This window comes from Athene cunicularia, assembly GCF_003259725.1.
Source record: "Athene cunicularia isolate RWA chromosome 1 unlocalized genomic scaffold, athCun1 chr1_part1, whole genome shotgun sequence".
Classification (NCBI taxonomy): domain Eukaryota; kingdom Metazoa; phylum Chordata; class Aves; order Strigiformes; family Strigidae; genus Athene; species Athene cunicularia.
The window spans coordinates 116,940,910-116,959,848 of NW_020799091.1; the positions used below are offsets into that span (position 1 = coordinate 116,940,910).

General features: G+C 41.3%; 1 protein-coding gene across 13 annotated transcripts in view; it reads right to left on the minus strand.

The window, feature by feature from the left end:
* Nucleotides 1-18,939, minus strand: part of BBX (BBX, HMG-box containing) — a 155,450-nt gene that overhangs the window by 71,188 nt on the left and 65,323 nt on the right. For 9 of the 13 annotated variants that reach the window (XM_026857623.1, XM_026857678.1, XM_026857615.1 and 6 more), the window contains 2 exons: nucleotides 4,688-4,858; nucleotides 2,901-3,143 (listed from right to left, as the gene is read on the minus strand). The exons of 3 other annotated variants lie outside the window; for them this stretch is intronic. In XM_026857623.1, the coding sequence (XP_026713424.1) occupies nucleotides 2,901-3,143; nucleotides 4,688-4,849 (405 nt within the window). In that variant the 5' untranslated portion in view covers nucleotides 4,850-4,858. The remainder of the gene's footprint in view (nucleotides 1-2,900; nucleotides 3,144-4,687; nucleotides 4,859-18,939) is intronic. One more of the 13 variants, XM_026857685.1, reaches the window with a different exon arrangement.

Genomic DNA, 18,939 nt, shown 5'->3' on the forward strand with positions numbered 1-18,939 from the left:
AGCAGCGGCATTGCAAGGACAGGACCTCCCAGTCGTGCTGACTGTACCTGCAAAACCACTAGCCGAGCATTCACGGGGAGATGTGTTCAGCTCTGCTACTGAACAGCAGCAGCCTGGATTTACCAGGCTGGTCCCTACAGGAAACAATCCCAACTGCCTGGAGCTTGCCAGTGCAAGGATGTATTTAAAAATGAAGTGTTTTCTAGCAAGGGAAATGGGGCTGAGCAATAATAATCTCACTAGGTATTTTCAATGGCAGCTGAATATTCCCAGTAAACCCTGTGAGAGTTAACAGAACACTAACCCTATTATTGCAGTAACTAAAAATGCTGGAACATATTTATGAGTGGCCAAAATTAATTTTCCTCTCAGTGAGGGGAAATGCTAACAAATGGCAGGGACGCTTGTGGTTCTACTTAGGAGTATTTATCAGCTACTCGGTTTATAGTCTAGATAATAAAACTTTCAAAGTTAAATCTAGGAAGTCTGCAGGATACAAACAGAAAGGCTGCTCCTAAAGAACACACCAGCAGAAGCTGACACCAAGCTCTGTAGGCAAAGCATGAGGTCTCCAGGGCAGGTGTTGCTCAAAGCAACCATAAACCACAAGACTGAAAATTGAGGGTGCATGGGTCCAGTTTTTCTAGGTAATTAAGGCACTCCCAAGGTGCAGACAGGTACATAATGGAATCTTCCAAAAGTGTCCTCATGAACTTTAGATGTGATTATCCTCTTGGTGACAATCAGGGATAGATGTCCAATCCACTAGGAGACTTCTCATAATCTCCACCTGTGAAAACGTTTGGGTGCCTCGCTATCTTCCAAAATCCTAAATCTTGCATATAGCTAGACATATGTAAGTAAATATACAAATGCCTTGATTTGCACACTGCTGATATAGCATCACTGTTGGTACTAAGCAGGTAAGAAACTGAGATTCTTGCTCAATGCTTGATCTAAGCTAACTGGCTTTGTAAGCTATGGCTTCAAGTAGCATAAACATTCTCAAGACTAAAACAGGGGTTGTAGCCACTGCAGTAGGGACCACTTCTGTCAGGCCCATTCATATCTCTGGAAGAGCAATTCAGATACTCTGGGTACTCAAGACACATTGTGGGGGCAGCAGATATGACACAGAGATGTTGCCCTGCCAGGGCCGTGGCTAGAGGCTATGAAGTGAAAACTGTACGTCAAAGGGGCTCTGAAAAGCTACATTTAAGTAACAGAATATCATCCACTGTATTTTGAACCTCAGTGAACTTATAGCTACTTGAACAGAAGTCATTGGTACAATGGTAATTTCATGTCCTTCCAAAGGCATTCACATTCTTGACTTTTAAATGAGCTCTCCTAAGGAAAAAGAAAAATACCAATAAATGGTTCACACTATAGAGTTGACATTAACGTCTCTTTGACAGTCTCAGTGGCAAGCCTAACTACAAAAGTGAATGTTAAAACAAAACAAGCAATCCACACACACAGAATAGGCCTGTTGGTGAAGAAGGCCCAAATATATTCAGTAGCACATTATAGCTGCTCATTATTGTTGTAATATACACCTGTTTAAAGAATAAAAATTATATGCTGTATCTCTTTGCACATTCTTGGAACTAGCTGTAATGATGTAAACTACTTGGATTTATTGTTTTGCTTTGACGTTGAATAAGCAATTTGTTCTTCACGCCAAGAAAAATAAATAAATCACTACAGGAACAATGACTTCTACAACAATATGATTAATAGTTTCAGATCTGTTACTTTATACAGAAGTTCTGCAATTATTTTCCTTTTTAATGAATGAATTTCCTTCAGCAAGACAAAAGCCGAGAAAAAAGTCACATCGGGTTTTCTTCTTCCAAAAAATTATTTCTTTTCATCTTTCCTTCCTCTGTATCTGTACTGGATCTCCTAATCGCCTTTTTCCCCACACATTTCAAGAAGCTTTGCTAATTTCTAAGTGGGAATGCAGAACAAACCAGGAATGGTTGGACAAAGCTGAGACTCAAGTATTTCAACACAGTGTCACAGATGGGAACTACAGAGGTGCTACAGACCCTGCTTCTAAAAGGACTTGCCATGCAGAACACTTCATTTTTTCTGGGGATCTTTCCAAGCTCACACAAACTACTGAACAGTCAGACCTTACATACATGTGCTAACAGTAACAGACAACTTCGGGTGACAGGGCAGGTATGGATAATAGTTTCACCAATCATTTCACATCTATCTGTGCTTCTTGTACTGACGTAAAGATACTTTGTGAAATATGGGGATAAATCTCTTTTCCTTGCTCCCAGCTGAAGAACTCTATGTCTTGCTCTCCAACTTGGGTACTGGACTCTGCCTCACCAAAGGTTGCTCTACCAGAAACTGGCACACAGGGACAGTATTTCATGAAACATTAATAATTTTTAGATTCTTTAGCATCAAAGGTAAAAAGGGACTACATTTATTGACTATATTTTTGTTTGGTGCACCTATATTGTAATAGCAACCTGTATTATCAATAGCAAATGCATAGCTTAAGTATCACGAGTGGCTGACACGAATCTGTATCACTTGTTTTCAGTGACCACAATCCACACATTATCCACGTGTTAATGCTGGTACTGCAGGAACTATCAGGTGGTACCTATCACAGAATGCACAGATTTTTACCAATGACTACTAGAGCCAGGTTAGTGTCTGTACACAGACCAATTTCTTTACATTCTGGTCCAAAGGATCAAACGAATCAAAGAAAGAACAGCAGCTGCTCTGGGCACCATAATCCCACTGGAGAAGCTGAGGATCTCTGGGAAGACAAAGACCCCACAGAAAACATTTAAAACACAGAGAAACAGATGACAGAGAAATATGTAATGAACTCCCTTTACATTCACCATTCAGACAGAACATACCTCCTTGGCCATGTCAGTGTATTTCTGCTTTTCTTTTGGATCTAGAACAGCCCACCAATCTGCCAAAATCTTGGTTGCGCCACGATTATCGAGGCGAGGATGTTCTTTTCGCACGAGCGAGCGATGGCGTTTGCAGAACAAGAGAAATGCATTCATTGGTCGGCGAGCTCGTTGCTCTGAGGACTCGTCATCTTCGGTTTCATCAGCATCCTGCTCTAAACCATCAGCGCCAAGGAGTGGCACCTAGCAGAACCGAAAGGGGTGCAAACTCAGTTTTCCACGCTTCTCACGGAGACTAAGAGTCTGTGTATGCTGTGTATGAACGAGCCAGATGCACACGGATACACACAGCTGTCTCCAAATGCCATCCCTTCCATCCAGAAGACCCAGAATTCTACATCAAACCTCCTCACCTGACAGTCCAAGGTTCATTCATGCTCTCTGCAAGACCAACTAACTTGCAAATGGAGTAGATTTCTAAGCCAAGGACCATTCTCTAGTAACAGTCCTAAAGGGGCCAGAGGGAGGAGATCCTTCCTAGCCCCCTCCTGCAACCTAGAAGTCATCTCAGTGGGATGAGGTGAGCAGAGCTATCTTGGACCTCAATCACATGTATGTGAAACTACAGAACGGACAGAAAGGTTAAGTGCGTAGGTAACAGCTGTTTCCCCATCTCCTGCCACACATTACTCAGCCTGTGAGCTGTGCTGCAGCACAGCCACTGCACAGCTGCCCAGTCAGAGATAGAGGGCAAATCTCAACAGAATACACCGCCAAAAAATGCCCTCTCCACTTACAGGCCAGTGTATCATTCCTACAAGGGATGGACCACAGAAGACTAGTTCTGACTGAATGAAACAAATTACTGTATGAGACAGAAAAACATCTCCTACCTAACTGCAATACTGCTAATTTTATACCACATTGTGGGAATGACCTGTGAGGTCAACAGAAAGCACTGTCAAGAGTATCAGGCTCCTCCTTGCTGCTCCTCATCTTTGTAAAGGTCACTCTTCCTTATCAGTATCTGTCTCAAGGCAGTCTCCTCACAGCACTGACCTGTCCCTCCCTGCCTTAGGAAGGCATCAAGGAGATGCAGGTATCAATGTTATCTACATGATGGAACATCACATCTCTAACACGTTCCCACTTCTTGTTACAGAGGATGAGTCTAACTGTGTATTTGTGAGGTGCCACATAGGGGTCCTTACAAAAAAAGGGTTAAGGCCAGGATCACTGAACAATAACAAAATAGCAAGCATCAAACCAGAGACAGATTACTCCACCTATGCTCTCAATATTCTGGAGGATAAGTTGAATTTCACATGCAAAGACAGTAAAAATTGTTGACAACTTTTTCGTTCTTTTTCCCTTTTAATCTTTGTATTTTTGTTCAGTCTTAAAAAAGAAAGAAAACTATTAGCTTGGTATGTCATCAGAGCCACCAGAAGCAGGTATTGCACACAGGCTAACTTAATGTCTAAAATAAACATTCAAAACCACCATGTCAAAACCCTACCTTAAGCAATCGAGATTGAGACACGCACCATGTTATTAACCCAATTAAAATTCTTACAGTCTAACTCTAAAAAAGAGAGTTTTGTCCAGGATTTTAAAAGCATGTCTGATAATCCATTTTTTTTGTGCTACTTGCTACTTGCCTTTAAAGCCTCACGGGCACAGCAACACTTCTTTTTATTGGCTGTGTTTGTTCATAAGAGAACGCAGCTAGGGAGAATCTGACCTACCATTAACCTTCTATGGTCAAAGCATCCAATGAAGTCTACCTTATCAATATCTTCCTCCTCCTCTTCTTCCTCCTCCTCTTCAGAGAAGTCAAGGAGTTTCTTGGCAAGCAGGGGATGCCACTGAAGACACTTTCTTTTTGGTCGCTTCCCAGTTCCTTCTCCTTCTGTCGAATGATCCTTATTCCTACTACTGCCTTTCATTACTGTGACCTGTCATGCAAAAACAGGTATAGGTTCACAACAAACCCTTAGGCATAAATGACCATCATATAGATACTTAAACAAACCAGTGACAAATATATGGGGCACTGATACTCAGAAGTTTTTGGCAAAATATTAGATATAGATTTATTCCAATTATGAACAACAGCATGGATGTATCTTTTCCAATCTTAACATTTGGACTTAATGCTCAGATTAGCAACATACAATTTTAGAGCATGAAGCAAGGACACTAGCCCGTCCAGCTCTCAAATGTGCTCTTGTTTGAAGGATAACAGAAAAGCCCTCACACTTCACTCAGTCAAATGAATGAGAGACTTTCTAACTATCCCACATCTGTGTCCACTATAGTTTTTCATATTTTGCCATTGAAAAAGTCAGGATATCCCTCTTTTTAGCAGTGGAACATATTGCTAGCCATTCATCTGTTAATCACACACTTATATATAGCAACGTTGATGCAGAAACCCACGACACTATGAGCTAGGATTTTCCAAATGCCATTAAAAGGTGCAGTAGGGAAATGTGACTCCGTGCTTAAGTGAATTTTAATACACAAATTTGAAGCAAATAACCAGAATTACTGACACTTCCAAAGCACTCATCAAGAAGAGCTCCCACACAGTAAACAGAATAAAGCATCTGCTGAATCAAGTGCACGCAGAAGGTAAACCATATTTCTTTACACACCTATTTTGTGTACTTACTCAAAAAATACCTCAAAACTACTTCTCAGTAAAAATACATGCTTAACACATGCTAACTACCAATTTAAGGGATGGCTTAAAAGATCTGCTACCCAACTAAGGGGTAAATAAATATACAAATAAATATAACCAGCACATCATATCTGAGTACTAAATACCACAGCAAGCAAGTGCTGCCCACAGACCCTGGTCCCTCGTAGCATTCTGTTTATACTACATAATGTCAATGATAATCCTGACAGGAGCGTGGCTGGTCTTCCAAGAAAACAACACAAACATCAAAACAAACTGAACCTGAAGAGTGGTTAGCCACCTAGATCTTTATGAAGCCAACAAAAATTGTCAAAGTCTCACAAAAGAAGCTGGGTTATGTCCTGGTCCCACAGGCAAAGACAAGAAGCTCTGTTGCTGACCCTTAGGAGAAGGGCATGAAAAAAGGTTGAGCCTTATCACCACAAGGCCACACTGCATTTTAGGATGCTGCTTTCTGGAAGATGTCTACTAGAGCGCTAATATTTCAGCCTACAGTGGCAGAAGGGAAAGCTGCAACACCTGTACTTAGACCGGTTGCCTGAGCCCTGGTGCCACCGTTGGGGCAAATGCCTCACCAGAACCATCTCACACAGCAGCTACAGCCCATACAGCTCTGGCCACGCTCCTATGCATCCCACCCTCTTAGCAATCACTAATTATGGTTTTGGTTGATCTCTTCCATGTGTGTTTCTTGCCAGATAACTCACTAGCATTTTGGCAATATGCTCTTGTTTGCACCAGAAATGTGGATAAGCAGTTGCTTCCCCTGCAGACTCCAACAGCACAGAAACCTGAAGGACCTTCAATCACTGTTTGCTGGAGGAAACAACTGAATCCTAATGGAAGCAGGTTCAGAAATTTTAAACTACGTTTAAAAATGGCATCTTCCCATGTACGTATTAGATTTTGTTAGCTCCACCCCACTCATCAGCAGTACCTGGCTCTCACCAGTTAAGGATGCCCTGTAACTTCACAGCAGCTTGCCATTAAGCTCTGCACTTTGCTGTCCCCATCATGCCGCTCCTACCTGGAATACATTTAAACTCTGATTTCACAGCACTCGCTTCTCTGTTCATTTTCTGTAACCAAGTCCTGTCTTTTCCGTGAGTATTCTATGGCACATAAACACACGCTATTTCACCTAAATCTTCGTCTGTGACTTGCAAATGGGATCCAAATACACAGAAACAAACAACTTTGGCTTTGAAAGAACACTGAAGTGTGGAAAATCAAGCTGCAATCCAGTATCATAAAATGCAACTTTGAAATTGTTTCTATCCCACCGTGACCTATGCCATGTACCACACCATGTACCATGTGCTCCCCATCTGTCTGTCTTTCTAAAGTGCTGAAGCACCATTTGTTTTTGTTTGGGGTATTTCTGGACACAAATTGACAAAAGCAGCTGAGCTGCTGTTCAAGCAGGAACTTCAGCTCCTGTGGGTAGCAGAGATGAGTTAAGTCTCAGAGTTTGTTAAATGGTAGAGATCTGCCTATTACTGTAGTTAATAAAGTACATGGACTATTTCTGAGCAGGATAAATGCACTAAAAATACAAGGAGTCAGATACTCCGGCCCTTACCACTGACTTATTGAGGTGAGCTAATTGTATGATCTTTGTCTACAGTCAGTCCTAAGTAAAGTAGTATTACTGGTAGCCTTCTAACTTGTTAGTGTGAAACTGAATTTATGTTTGAAGAATGCTCCATGATCCTCCTTTACAAAACTCAGCTGAAGTCTCAAGAACAGCATGACCTTTAGCTGGCACCTCTCTGCCTGTTGTCCTCAATAGATGAGCAAGATAAAACTTCACAGGGCTTAAGTGATCCCATGGTGGATTTTACACATGTTGTCCATCATCTCTGAGGCCCTGCCTATGCTCCGTGTTGAGCTCGGCAAAGCAGCACAAACTCAAGGCACCAGTCACCTTGTAAATCCCAAAGGGGATATCAGTATGTTATGTCTCTCTACTACCACCCAGCTCACAAGTAATTTTTTTTCCATGCATGAAGGCTAGGTATTGAACACCCAGTTACCCCTAAATAAATAAACCAAATCTCACTGCACACTAGTGCTGAAATATGCTCAGCTCCAGGAATTCAAGGAAGTTCATTAGGTTGCTTTCTTAAATTGTGAACCATTTTACACTAGTGTTCACCCTGAAGCAGCAGTTCTCCTATAAAGAGGTCATTACCCTACCAGCTGAACAAGCACTTAGGAGATCCAAGACACAGCGTAAGTCAGATCCTGGCTATTATACAGGTACCATTTACTACAGGAAGACACACAGTCATTCTTTGCCTCCACTTTGGAGTAAATCTCTGCAATGGGCAACAACAGAAGTCCTCCTGATTTAATCCCACTCATGGAGGGACTGAGGCCACAGACTGACTTCAAACTACTTCTACAGCATGGCCCAGAAGCCTCCCCCCTCTGAAGTATGTCGAGCTATATACTCTGTGATCTCTCTCCATTCCTATAAAGAAGGTCATTCATGACATGAACAGATAAACTTGATTTCAGCCCTTATTTTTAAATACTTATGTGTTTTCAAATCCTTTTTCTTCATTTTTGCTTATTCATGTTCTCTTAAGTTTTGATGTACATTTCAGAGACTTTTTGTGTTCATCTTTTGCTGATGCATCTCTCAGTCAAATGGAGGACTGGCATACTGAAAAATGTTCTAATTCTATATTACATCACACGGGACTTCAAAAAAAATGGATACTGACACAGTGTGATGTACTTGTTCTCTTTTGAATTGCTTCATCTTCCATATTATGACTCCCCACACTTCATGGGCATTTCTGCCATAACTGTTGCTATATTCACATAAAATGACATAATTATGAGAGGTGTCCCATAAAAAAATAAATCTAGTCATATGCAAACCACAGCTAACATGGACACTTCATTTTTTTTGTATGGAAGATTTTGGCAAGACGTAATTACTTAGACAAGTCCATGGTCAAATGAATGCACATATGATTAAATGACAGTGCAAGTTTTACTAGCATTATTTATTTGTTGAATGGCAAAACATCGATGGAATCAATCTAGTAGGCTCTTCAGATTCTATTTATTTATCTGATTTTTTTTTTCACCTCAACACATCATCAACAGCATATTAGCTGCTTGTTTTGTATGGGAAACAGGAAGCTGGGAGACAGGAGCAAGCAGAAATACCAGCTCCTTCTCTCCCTCTCAGGGTTCTGAGAGTGCTGGCAAACATCCCTACCAGCAAGCTTTTGAAAAGAGAGCTGGACTTGGACCTTACAAGAACTGGAGCATGCATTTAAGCTTAGCAATTATATAGTTCTACAGAAAGTCAAAGAACAACTCATGGGCAGCCTTCGTGGCTTAAAATTATAGAAGAACCAAAGCACCCAAAGTGCAAAGTTTGCAATAACTGGATTTTATGAACCTGGTCACAAAAAAAAAATGAATTTATTCTACAGTGTCAATAAAAACATCATGCATCTTTTAAGGCAGATGTAATGGCTTTCAAAAGTTAGGAAGAGGAAAAACAATTCAAACCACACAAGATTTTACAGGGTATTTCTCAGCTTAAGGATGACAAAAAAGTGACAGACGCTAGGGAGAAAGTAGGAATATTTCAACAAGACAAGACAAAAAGGCAGTTTTGCTTAAAATAAGCCATATATGCTTTATAACATCACCAGAGGACACCTGTCAATGCTAACATTCATGATCTACTGACAGCAAGAGATACCTTAAGGGTGATGTTCTATACCTACCTTTAGTGCAGATACAGATCAAATGTTACAGAGATATTACAACAGTAAAAAAAATTAAGGGTGTGGGGTTTTTTTTTCCATTTTTGTGTGTGCTGACCGTATGACTTCCTTTCTGGTCCTGGAAAACTTTAATCAAAGAAACAGCTTTCTTGGATGTCTTATAAATATGTATACCTAATAGGGCTTCAGAGAAAAAACCCAACAACTTAGAAAAGAGCTGGATGGTGGGGGGGAGCAGGGGAGAAGAATGACTGTTTAGCTTTTTACAGCACACTCTTTTATTTCAATTACAAAACTGTATGTAAGTCTTTGTTTTTTACGTGTTCATTAACAGGTGTTTGACTACCTTCATTAAGTTTTATTTTCTTCCTATCTTCCTCTGTTATTTAGAAAACCTGATATAGACAGATGACCAACTTCTGCAGTCCTAATTCTGGAACTATCTCACCCCATGGCTGATCTGTCAGCAAGAATGCCACCAGTGTTTGTGCTGAACAAGCTGCACTCACCAGGCACTTCCCAAACTACATCCACAAACACCAAAATGACTATAAAGATCTTCAAAAGTAACCAAGTGTTGTAAGGCACATCATGTAATATGGCCTAAAAAGAAATCAAAGACCTGCAAAGGCAAAAGCCAGAGATGTGAACTGTGACTATGGTGTAGTGCCTGTTGGAAGGTTCTCCATAGAAGAATGTCTGAACATCAAAACCAATCATTTCCATGAGGACAATGGAAATTAATTTCTGTTTTCCTGTTACCTTAAAACTACATTTCCTGGAGTCCAGCTGCACCCTCAGCTAACTCCAGGCATATTATTGGTACAAAGGAGCAAAGGGAAAGTTTCATGTGGATTTTCCACACCTTCTCCTCCATTTTACACTAAACTCTCTACTACTTTAAAAACAAATACCAAAGAGGAAAAAAAAAGAGGACTGAACTATGACAGTAATAGTTTGGTGTTTTGAGGGCTATCGAGTCAGTGACCCAAGCTGTTTCAACAAAGAAGCAGGAGAGTGGGAAATGAGTTAGTGTTCTCACAAGTCTAGTGCGCTGAAGAGGCTGAAGAGGTATTTTAATTTTAAAATAAAAGCAAAAGGAGATTGCTGGCAATAAAATACACCTAGATGAATACAAAAAGGGGTGTTTTTTTTAAAATAAATTTATCTTAGCACTTGAATAACTGAACTAGAATATTTCTATAATGAAGGACAAAAAATAGTTGGCAGTAACTACTGACCAGTCAGTGAATACATTCTTTATTGTTTCACAGCGGAAAGCCAATAATGAGCTTTCTAATTTTCGAAGATATGATGGTTTAATGGGAGACATGCTGAGACTCAATGGACTCCTGTTTGCTAGCAGAGGTTTAGGATAGACTGTCACCACATGAAACACTTAGGAACACAGCAACAAGTCCTACTTAGTTTTTAATGACACACTTCCATCTTCATAAATGATTTTAAATTATTCCTTATTCTCTTAAACTCAGATCTGAGTTGCTTGCTTTCTTTGTTGTCTAATACATAAAATTAAACTCCAAGATCATCAAAAGAAACAGAACTTTTTAGAATTTGTTTTTTTTTTATAAAGTAAATCTTTCATGCCTACTGAAGAACAATAAAAGCAATAAAAGTCAATTTTAAACTTCAGCTCTACTCTTTCTCTGCTTATTCACACACGCACAAGAAACAAGATGTTCTTCAGGGTTTTTTAATGCAAAGAATTCAACCAGGTTTTGTCTAGTACGAAAAGCACTTTATGTTGAACAACTGCACTCACCATTAGCATGGTATCAGGATGCTTCCATTTAAGAGAAAAAAGTTTGGGGGAGAATAAATTTGTTACTGGTGCTCACTTGCCTTTTTAATGTGTGTATCATTTAGTTTTGCTTTTAGTTAATTCTGTCATAGTTAATTCTTCAGAGCTATTAGTAAGAATGGTTGTAAGGGCATTTCAAGTGCTAGCTCTATCCAAATCTGCTTCTAAAAAGGAAACCACACAGACAGCAAGTGCACAGCATGGCACAAGAAAACCTCACGTGTTCAATACATACAAAAAACCTATTAGTGCAAGGAATACTCTGCTCAGGTGTGCTTTCGTCACCATTTCAGGCAACTGTGATTTAAAAGATACTAAATGAACACAAAGCTTTTTATGAGATTCGAGCATAATATAAGAAATATAGCTTGAAAAGTCACAGAGAGATATGTAATCTACTGCAAAGTCGTTTAATGACAGCTTATTTTAAATAACGATTTCTTGTTTGCTTTTCTTCCCAGTTTTCTTTTTTTTCTTCATTTACAAAAGACACCATGAAGAAATACAGTAGTATTTAGTTTGTAGGGAGTTCTTGAGCCTTTATGAGTGTCCTCATTAAAATAAGTGAAAGACAGGCAAACCCTGTCTGCTACAAAATTGCCCTCAAAAGACACACTTAAGAACTGGATCCTATTATTACAGCTCACAAGTAAACTGATTAGGAAATTAAAAAGGTAAAGCTTCAGATAGATCTTAACTACTGGGTTTTCCTGACATGCTTGTCAGAAAACAAAACACAGATGACTGGACCTTACTGGGACAAGTGAGTATTTCAATCAACACTTGGCCTGAAATGCAGTATTTAACCCAAACTTGGGAGTGCTACATTAGCCATGGTACTGGAAAACCAAGTTAAGAGCATATCATGGCTAGGCTGCCAGTAAGTGACTGTTGTCGGTAGGGCAAACTATTTGTTAAACTACAACTTCGTAGCTGTAGTCTAGAAAATACACTCAAAGAAAGCAAACAGTAAAAAGACACATAAAAATGGGGGGGGGAAAAGGCAAAGAAAAAAGAATGAAGAACAGGGCAAAGAAAAATAATGGGAAAGCTCTGTGAAAACTAGCATCATTTAGCTCGACAAAGAAAAAATAATAGGCTTTGAATACATAAAAGACATCAGCAAATAATCTATTTTCCACGTTCATAATGCAGAGCTCAAGTGGGTGGCCTCTGCTGATGGGAAGGGAAAAGGAGGCCAAGCCTGGGAGAGTGCTCCCTCACAGGCAGCAGTACAGGGGCAGCAGAGGGGAAGTGCCTGCGGGGGGGTCACCCAGCACCCAGGGACCCCCAGGGCTGTGGCATGAAGGGCAACGGCCCTGATGAGCAAACTGCCCAAGTCACCATGTGTCATCGTCCCTACCACACATGCTAAGAGTAAAAACCCAAATGATCTAATTATGGAAACTAAGAGGTGCATGATATTTCAAGTATGTAACAAAAAAAGTATTTTTAAAATGTACTCAAAATGTATTGAATGCAAGTAAGATGCTTGGATAGGAGTCTGGACAATCTTTATAAAAAACAACCGCCACTCCCACTTTTCTAATGTCTTTCATTTTGTTCTTTGGGTTTTTTTTCCCATCCATTTGGATGTTCCCTCCCCAGTCTGAATGCCAGGTAAGACACGTTTAGGTAAAACCAAATCAGTAAATTTATCTTAAACTTATCAGCACTGGAAGGTAACAACTACCAGGCTTGCAGGAATTGACTTTTAGATCTACAAAAATAACCTTTATAAAAGTGAGAAATTATTTAGCAAATGGTTAAGCTTTTATTTTCTATTACGCTTTATCCTCAATAAACCTAATCTCTGAAAAAAAGTCAGGACTTCAAACACTAATTATTAATTTTTAAAAAATAACAAAGTGACCAATACTTTTCAAATGGACTTGGGCTGTGATGAAGCAGGGGTTAACTGCATCATGGCACTGGTACCCAGTGCTGGATACACTGGGGCTGAGCAAGAGCATTCGGGGTGCTGGACCTGTACGCTGTGCCACAGCCAGGCTGCCCGGGGAGCAGTGGTGGGCGAGGGCTGCAGGGCACCCTCCTGGCCAGCTGTGCCCCCGGAGGCAGCACTCCTGGGGTGCAGCGAGGGGGTACGGGCGTGCACCCAGCGGCTGGTGCCGCCGCTGGGCTGCGGGGGGGGCCGGGTCCCACCGGCCGGGCAGGCACTGCTCCCACCGCACCAAACCCAGGGGCGAGGGGCCGGGTACGTTGGCTGCTTTAGGGCCCTCTGCACCCATGCAGCAACTCTCGAGGCACGTCAAGCCACCAGCCAGTGTTCTGGGAGGAGGGAAATGTCGGTAAATACCTGCTGCGGGGAGGAGCAGAAGCGCCGCTGGCACTCGGCAGCTCTGCTGAGCGATGCCCTTGCAGGGGAACTTTGCGGGCCCAGAGAAAAGCCAAGGAGATGCCCGAGGCCTTCTCAGGGCGGGTTCCCTGCGAGCTCGGGGCTTGAGGAGAGGGAAGATGCAGAGCAGAAGCCGAGCCCGGGCAGCGGGTGAGGAGCTGGAGCTGCTGTTGGAGCTGTTGGTCTCCAAACCGTCCCAGCCCAGGGGGTTCCAAACGGACAGCCGGGGGGGCGGGGCAGGGGGGGGGAAGGGAAGCTCGAACCTAAGAGTGGCCCTTTTCAAAAGTAAACTTTTTCAAAAAAACACAAAACAACAAAACCCCAACAACGAGCAGCACACCATGGAAATAAACCACCAGCCAACCCCCCAAACGATTTTCGGGTAGGCCTCTGCAAAGCAGCTGGCTGATGCAGCTGGGGGGCGAGCTCGCCTTCCAGAAATAGGTTTGGTTTGGAGGTGTAAATCACTGACATCTTTATTCAAATGCATTATCGTCTCCAAACAGGAGACTCAGGTCTTAACCAAAATGAGCCTTTTTTTGCTTTGAACTTAAGTTACAGTAGGATACTTCCTATTGCAGAATTCCTTTCGGCTTTCAGCAGCTGCACAGGCAGAAACAACAAATCAAGAAACCCAGAAAGTCACTGTCACAGCTACGCATGTTTCACCAAAACATTAACAAGACTCTAGTGACACTCCGCTAGCCAAAATTTCTGGGTCAAAGCGTAGAAAACAAGCATTTGTGAGGGTGAGAGCTGCCTTTCGGGTCACCTGGCACTAACCACCCCACATGCCAACCAATGGCCACAGTAGGTCTGCCCACAGTCATATGCATCCCCTAGGAAAATCCACCTGGATTAGTCAAGCAGCTACCTTTGCATGTAGCTCCTGGAGAGCAGGCGGGGGTTTCCTTCACTGCATGCCCTGTGCAGTGCCAAGGCAAAGGAGCCAGGCTTTGGGGAGCAGCACCAGCGTCCTGGGTATGTAGGTGGGCTCAGTCACCCAACGGATGGGAAACGTGTGCCCTGCTCCCAGGAGAAGGAGACGTGACCCACCCAGCCACCAAGCTTTGGCATACTTTTGCTCCAGAGCAGCATTTTTTTTGCTCCTACATGTGCTGCCACACCAGGTGAGAGAGCCAACAAACCCAGAAAGGTGAGCAGAATAAATACCTGAAATTCAAAACACAAAGGAGGCAGAGCCCAACCTACTTTGCAATGTTTCCTCCCACCGAGAGGGGGATAACAACAACGGCACTACAAAAGCCCTCTGCTGACGCCAGAGCAATCTATCAACAGTGCACTTTTCCTCCAGAACAGACTGTGGAATGCAACCACCTCTCAGACAGGAGGCAAGTTGTCTGCAGAGCATCACAGACCATAGCAAAGCAAAAGCACAATCCAAAAAAACCACTGACTTTTAGCAAGTTATAAATCAGGGGAGAAATTCTGACAGAATAGTTGCCCAACAGCAATGAAAACAAGGGTCCAGAACTGTGAGAGCACTCACATACACACATCGAACAATTTGCTTTGTGCTCCTGTGAGATCAGGACTACCCAACCCTGCATGAAGAGCAATTTTTCTAAAAAGACACCTGTCACTCCTTGTGTCTTGCCGTTTTTTAATATCGTCCTAAAACTATCATCATTGTGATTTGTTAACTGGATCACCAGGGGTTCTCTCTAGCTTTTGCAAGTAACTAAACAGTTAATCTCAGAGTAAAGAGCTTTAGAGCCAAGGAGATCACAGGTAAGACGGCTACAGATTAATAAATTTCAGTGCATGGGTACTCCCATCAGCTCACGCCCACGAGGGCATCGGCAGTTCAGCAATAGCTTCTTCACTGAAGCACCTATCGGGTAAGAACTCAAATTGAAATTTTATGTGAATTTCAATTCACTATCTGAAGAGGAATGGCCTGGAGTTCTGCTCACAGTGTTCAGAGGATGAGACACTGTGAATGAAAAAGAAAAAAAGAGTCAGTCTTTTTGATTTGCCACTCCCAAAGCTTAATTTTTATCTTTGATTAGTAGGCATACAAATTGCTGTACAGTCCTAGTCACAGCAGAAACACAGCCAAGTGCTTTTGCACAGTGCGGAACAGCACAAAAGAGGAGACGTTCCTGCAGCAGACATCGCAGGGTGAGTGTGGCTGAATGGGAAAATTGTTCTGATTCTCCTTTTCACCTCTTGTCGATTGTGTCTCGGCGTCTTCTGCAAAACTGGGACAATGCGGCTGTGTCCATCACTACTGTAATCCTTTCTAAGGTTTACCATGTGCGTAACGAAGCTTTCATAATAAAATTCAGTCATAATTACTACCAGTGTCAGGGGAACCATATACAGCTGTGTAAGCAAATGAAAGAATTTGTCCCTTAATACGTATTTAATAGGCCATTAAATACCCTTGCACAACCCAGCACTATACTTTTGTCTACTTTCACTCTCTTCAACTCAAGTACAATAGGATGACAGTTGTCCAAACAACCCCTCGACACAGCTACTACCCACTGCTCCTACAGAAGAATCAAATTAATGGTTACAGACAGTATTTACTCAGCTTTGCTCATCCTGGCTCATAAATCATGGTAATGTAACTCTTATGCATCTCAGAAACAATAAAGAGGCTACATGAAATTTTCAAATATAACAGGCTCGTGAAATGATCACTGACAAAAATACCACAAGATTGACTTGATAAGAAATTCCTAGCTACTATCATATTTTCTGCAAAATCAAATTGTCACAATCTCCTTCGATCCTCTCCCCCTATCAAGAGATAAAGTGGGTAAAGCAAATAATTTGTGAAAAGTGAACCTTTGGAGTCTGCTCCCTGCCTGAACCCTTCCCTACCAGACTCTGGGTTAATTTCCAAGCTACTGACCTAAAATAACATTAAAAGAAGTTAAAGCAGCAACACTTTGTCAAAATATGTTGTATCTCAAATTAAGCATAACCCAAGAAGGTAAACAGAATGCCAGGGCAGAGTGGAATTTCATTAAAAAGCTGGATATAAGTGAAAGTAAGTGGAAAACAAATTTGCACATATTCATCAGTTATACATGCATTTCTCTTCTTTCTAAAGGCAGAATTTTAAGCATCAGGAACAAGATTTTAATGCAGACTAGATTCCTTAGTGCAGTGATCTAATCTGATCACAGAAGGAGATACAACTAAAGAAACTTCTGACTCTGTTTTTGGAAACACCCCCATCTCTCAGAACTACCCAGATCCACATAAAATCCTTTTAAGTCTATCAAAATTTGTAATGATTTTGAAAGCAGTTGTACTATCTCAATACACAATTTGCAAGTGCCATCTAGTGGTTATTTTCATTTTTATTTCAATATGGTATTTAAAGATAATTTTCCCACTTTTAAAATTTTTTTTAAAAGTTTGTTATTTCTACCACTTACTGTTATTTTATTATTTGATTCTTGGTACTGCAATGGTAAGTAGATGCTTAAATTAAGCCTAAATTTAAGTATTCAAATGCACTGAATTTGCGCCAGAAGACAGTTGATTTCAGGACCAAGGAATTAAAAGGGAAAAAAGCGCCATAGAACCAAAACAAGGTATAAATATCAGTTCATTATTTTCAGTACAACTTAATGAATTCTTATCATTAGAAAATTCTGACATGTTGAAGTCCGTAAGTAATTAGGGCCTCAACTGAATGTATGAGAAAATCCTGGAGAACAAAGCATGTTCTAAGCATTCCTCATGCCAGATAAAGCCAAAAATCCACAGTGCCATATCAAGAGGCTTCTGTTTTACACTCAGCCCTACCTGTGATCTTACACAGGCTCAAAACTTTGATACTCAGCTAAGTTTGGTGACTTAACAGTATTAGTCTCACAATAGGAAAAATTACTTCAGGTCTTCTGTCTTCCACCTCAAATAACTCTTATTCTCCAAGTATAAGGAACTGGGCTGCCTAGGTATCCCAAAAAATACCTGAAGTGCACATGCAATACAGTGTGCTCAAGAAGGCACCAAACCTGCAGTGCGTGCCATGCAGGCAACCCGTGCAATGTGCAGAGCACATAAAATCCTGAATTCAGTGTGTATGCAACGGCACGTACGTGCTTGTGTCTCCATCTAGAAATCCCCATACACAAATACGTAAGTCAGTGTCAGGTAGCCAACCAACCAATGAAAGTATCTGGGCTTCTTTACAATGGACCTCTGAGAGCCTAAAAGGACAATACTGTTGTTCTGTAACATATTTTGATAGAGCTACAGTGACACACATTATAATTTTGTGTGAGTCTATCTCTATAAAGTATGAGAACATGGAGTTTGAAACAGAGACAAAGTTAAAAACATAGCATTACCAAACATCATCATCTATTAACTTCTACTGAAAGATTTGTTAGCTACCTTGCTATGGCAGAATCAAATTCACTTGAAAAAGAAAAAAAAAATAAAATGCTTAGCTCTTATTCATTCTGTCTTGAATCCAGATCTGAAAGCACTTTAATAAAAGGTGGGAACTTCAATAGCTTCCTTTTTCCAGTTAGGAAAGTGTCTGAGACAGATGAAATATCTTGAAAAAAAGGTTAAAACCAAATTCATGGTCAAACTGGGAAGACAGCTTGTAACTCTGATCCCAGCCCCTGTCCCCTTCTGCCATCTCTCCCTTCCAGAAGATTTAAGATGAAGAAACTGAAATCTTTCTGATTCAGCAATCCTTTTTGTGTGCTTGTTACATAGTTAATTACAGAGACATTAAACATCCCCAGTAGGCAAGCTCTAGATCCACCTCCAGGCAGGCCTCCACAGAGCTGCAGAATTCAGATGGTAAGGCACACATGCACAGACCACTCTGCAGAGCATGCTGGTGCCCCTGCTAACCCACCCATGCTCATGAGGGTGATTGATACCGCTGGTGTGCAGCAGAGCCCCAGTAAACCAGCTGCATCACCCCACCATGACACCAGTGAGAGGAGTTTGCTGGGCAACCCACACTGCTCATGTGAATAGAATGTTACATGGACAAACCTGGAAGCATCTCACTTCTAGTCCTGAGCACAGTCTCCCATCCGTGATGCGTACAAGCCCTTAAACACACCGTGTAATCTGTCTATCTGATTTGGGGCTTATCCAACATCCTCAGCATAATAATCCATGTACAGTTCCTGGAAAATTTTGAGGATAGTGCAACTACCTTTGGGCAATTAGATAAAAAACAATGTAAAGATGTGGAGATGCAGGAAATCACAAAGCTGCCCCTCAATATGAGAACAGGGCATACAAAATGCCAGAAAGTAATAAAATTTCATAATGCACAGACAAAAAAAGGGAATAAATGTTACTTTAAAAACCCTTGGAAGAGTATTTTCCGCATTGCATGTCTAGCCTCAAAAATACAGCTTTGCTACTCAGCA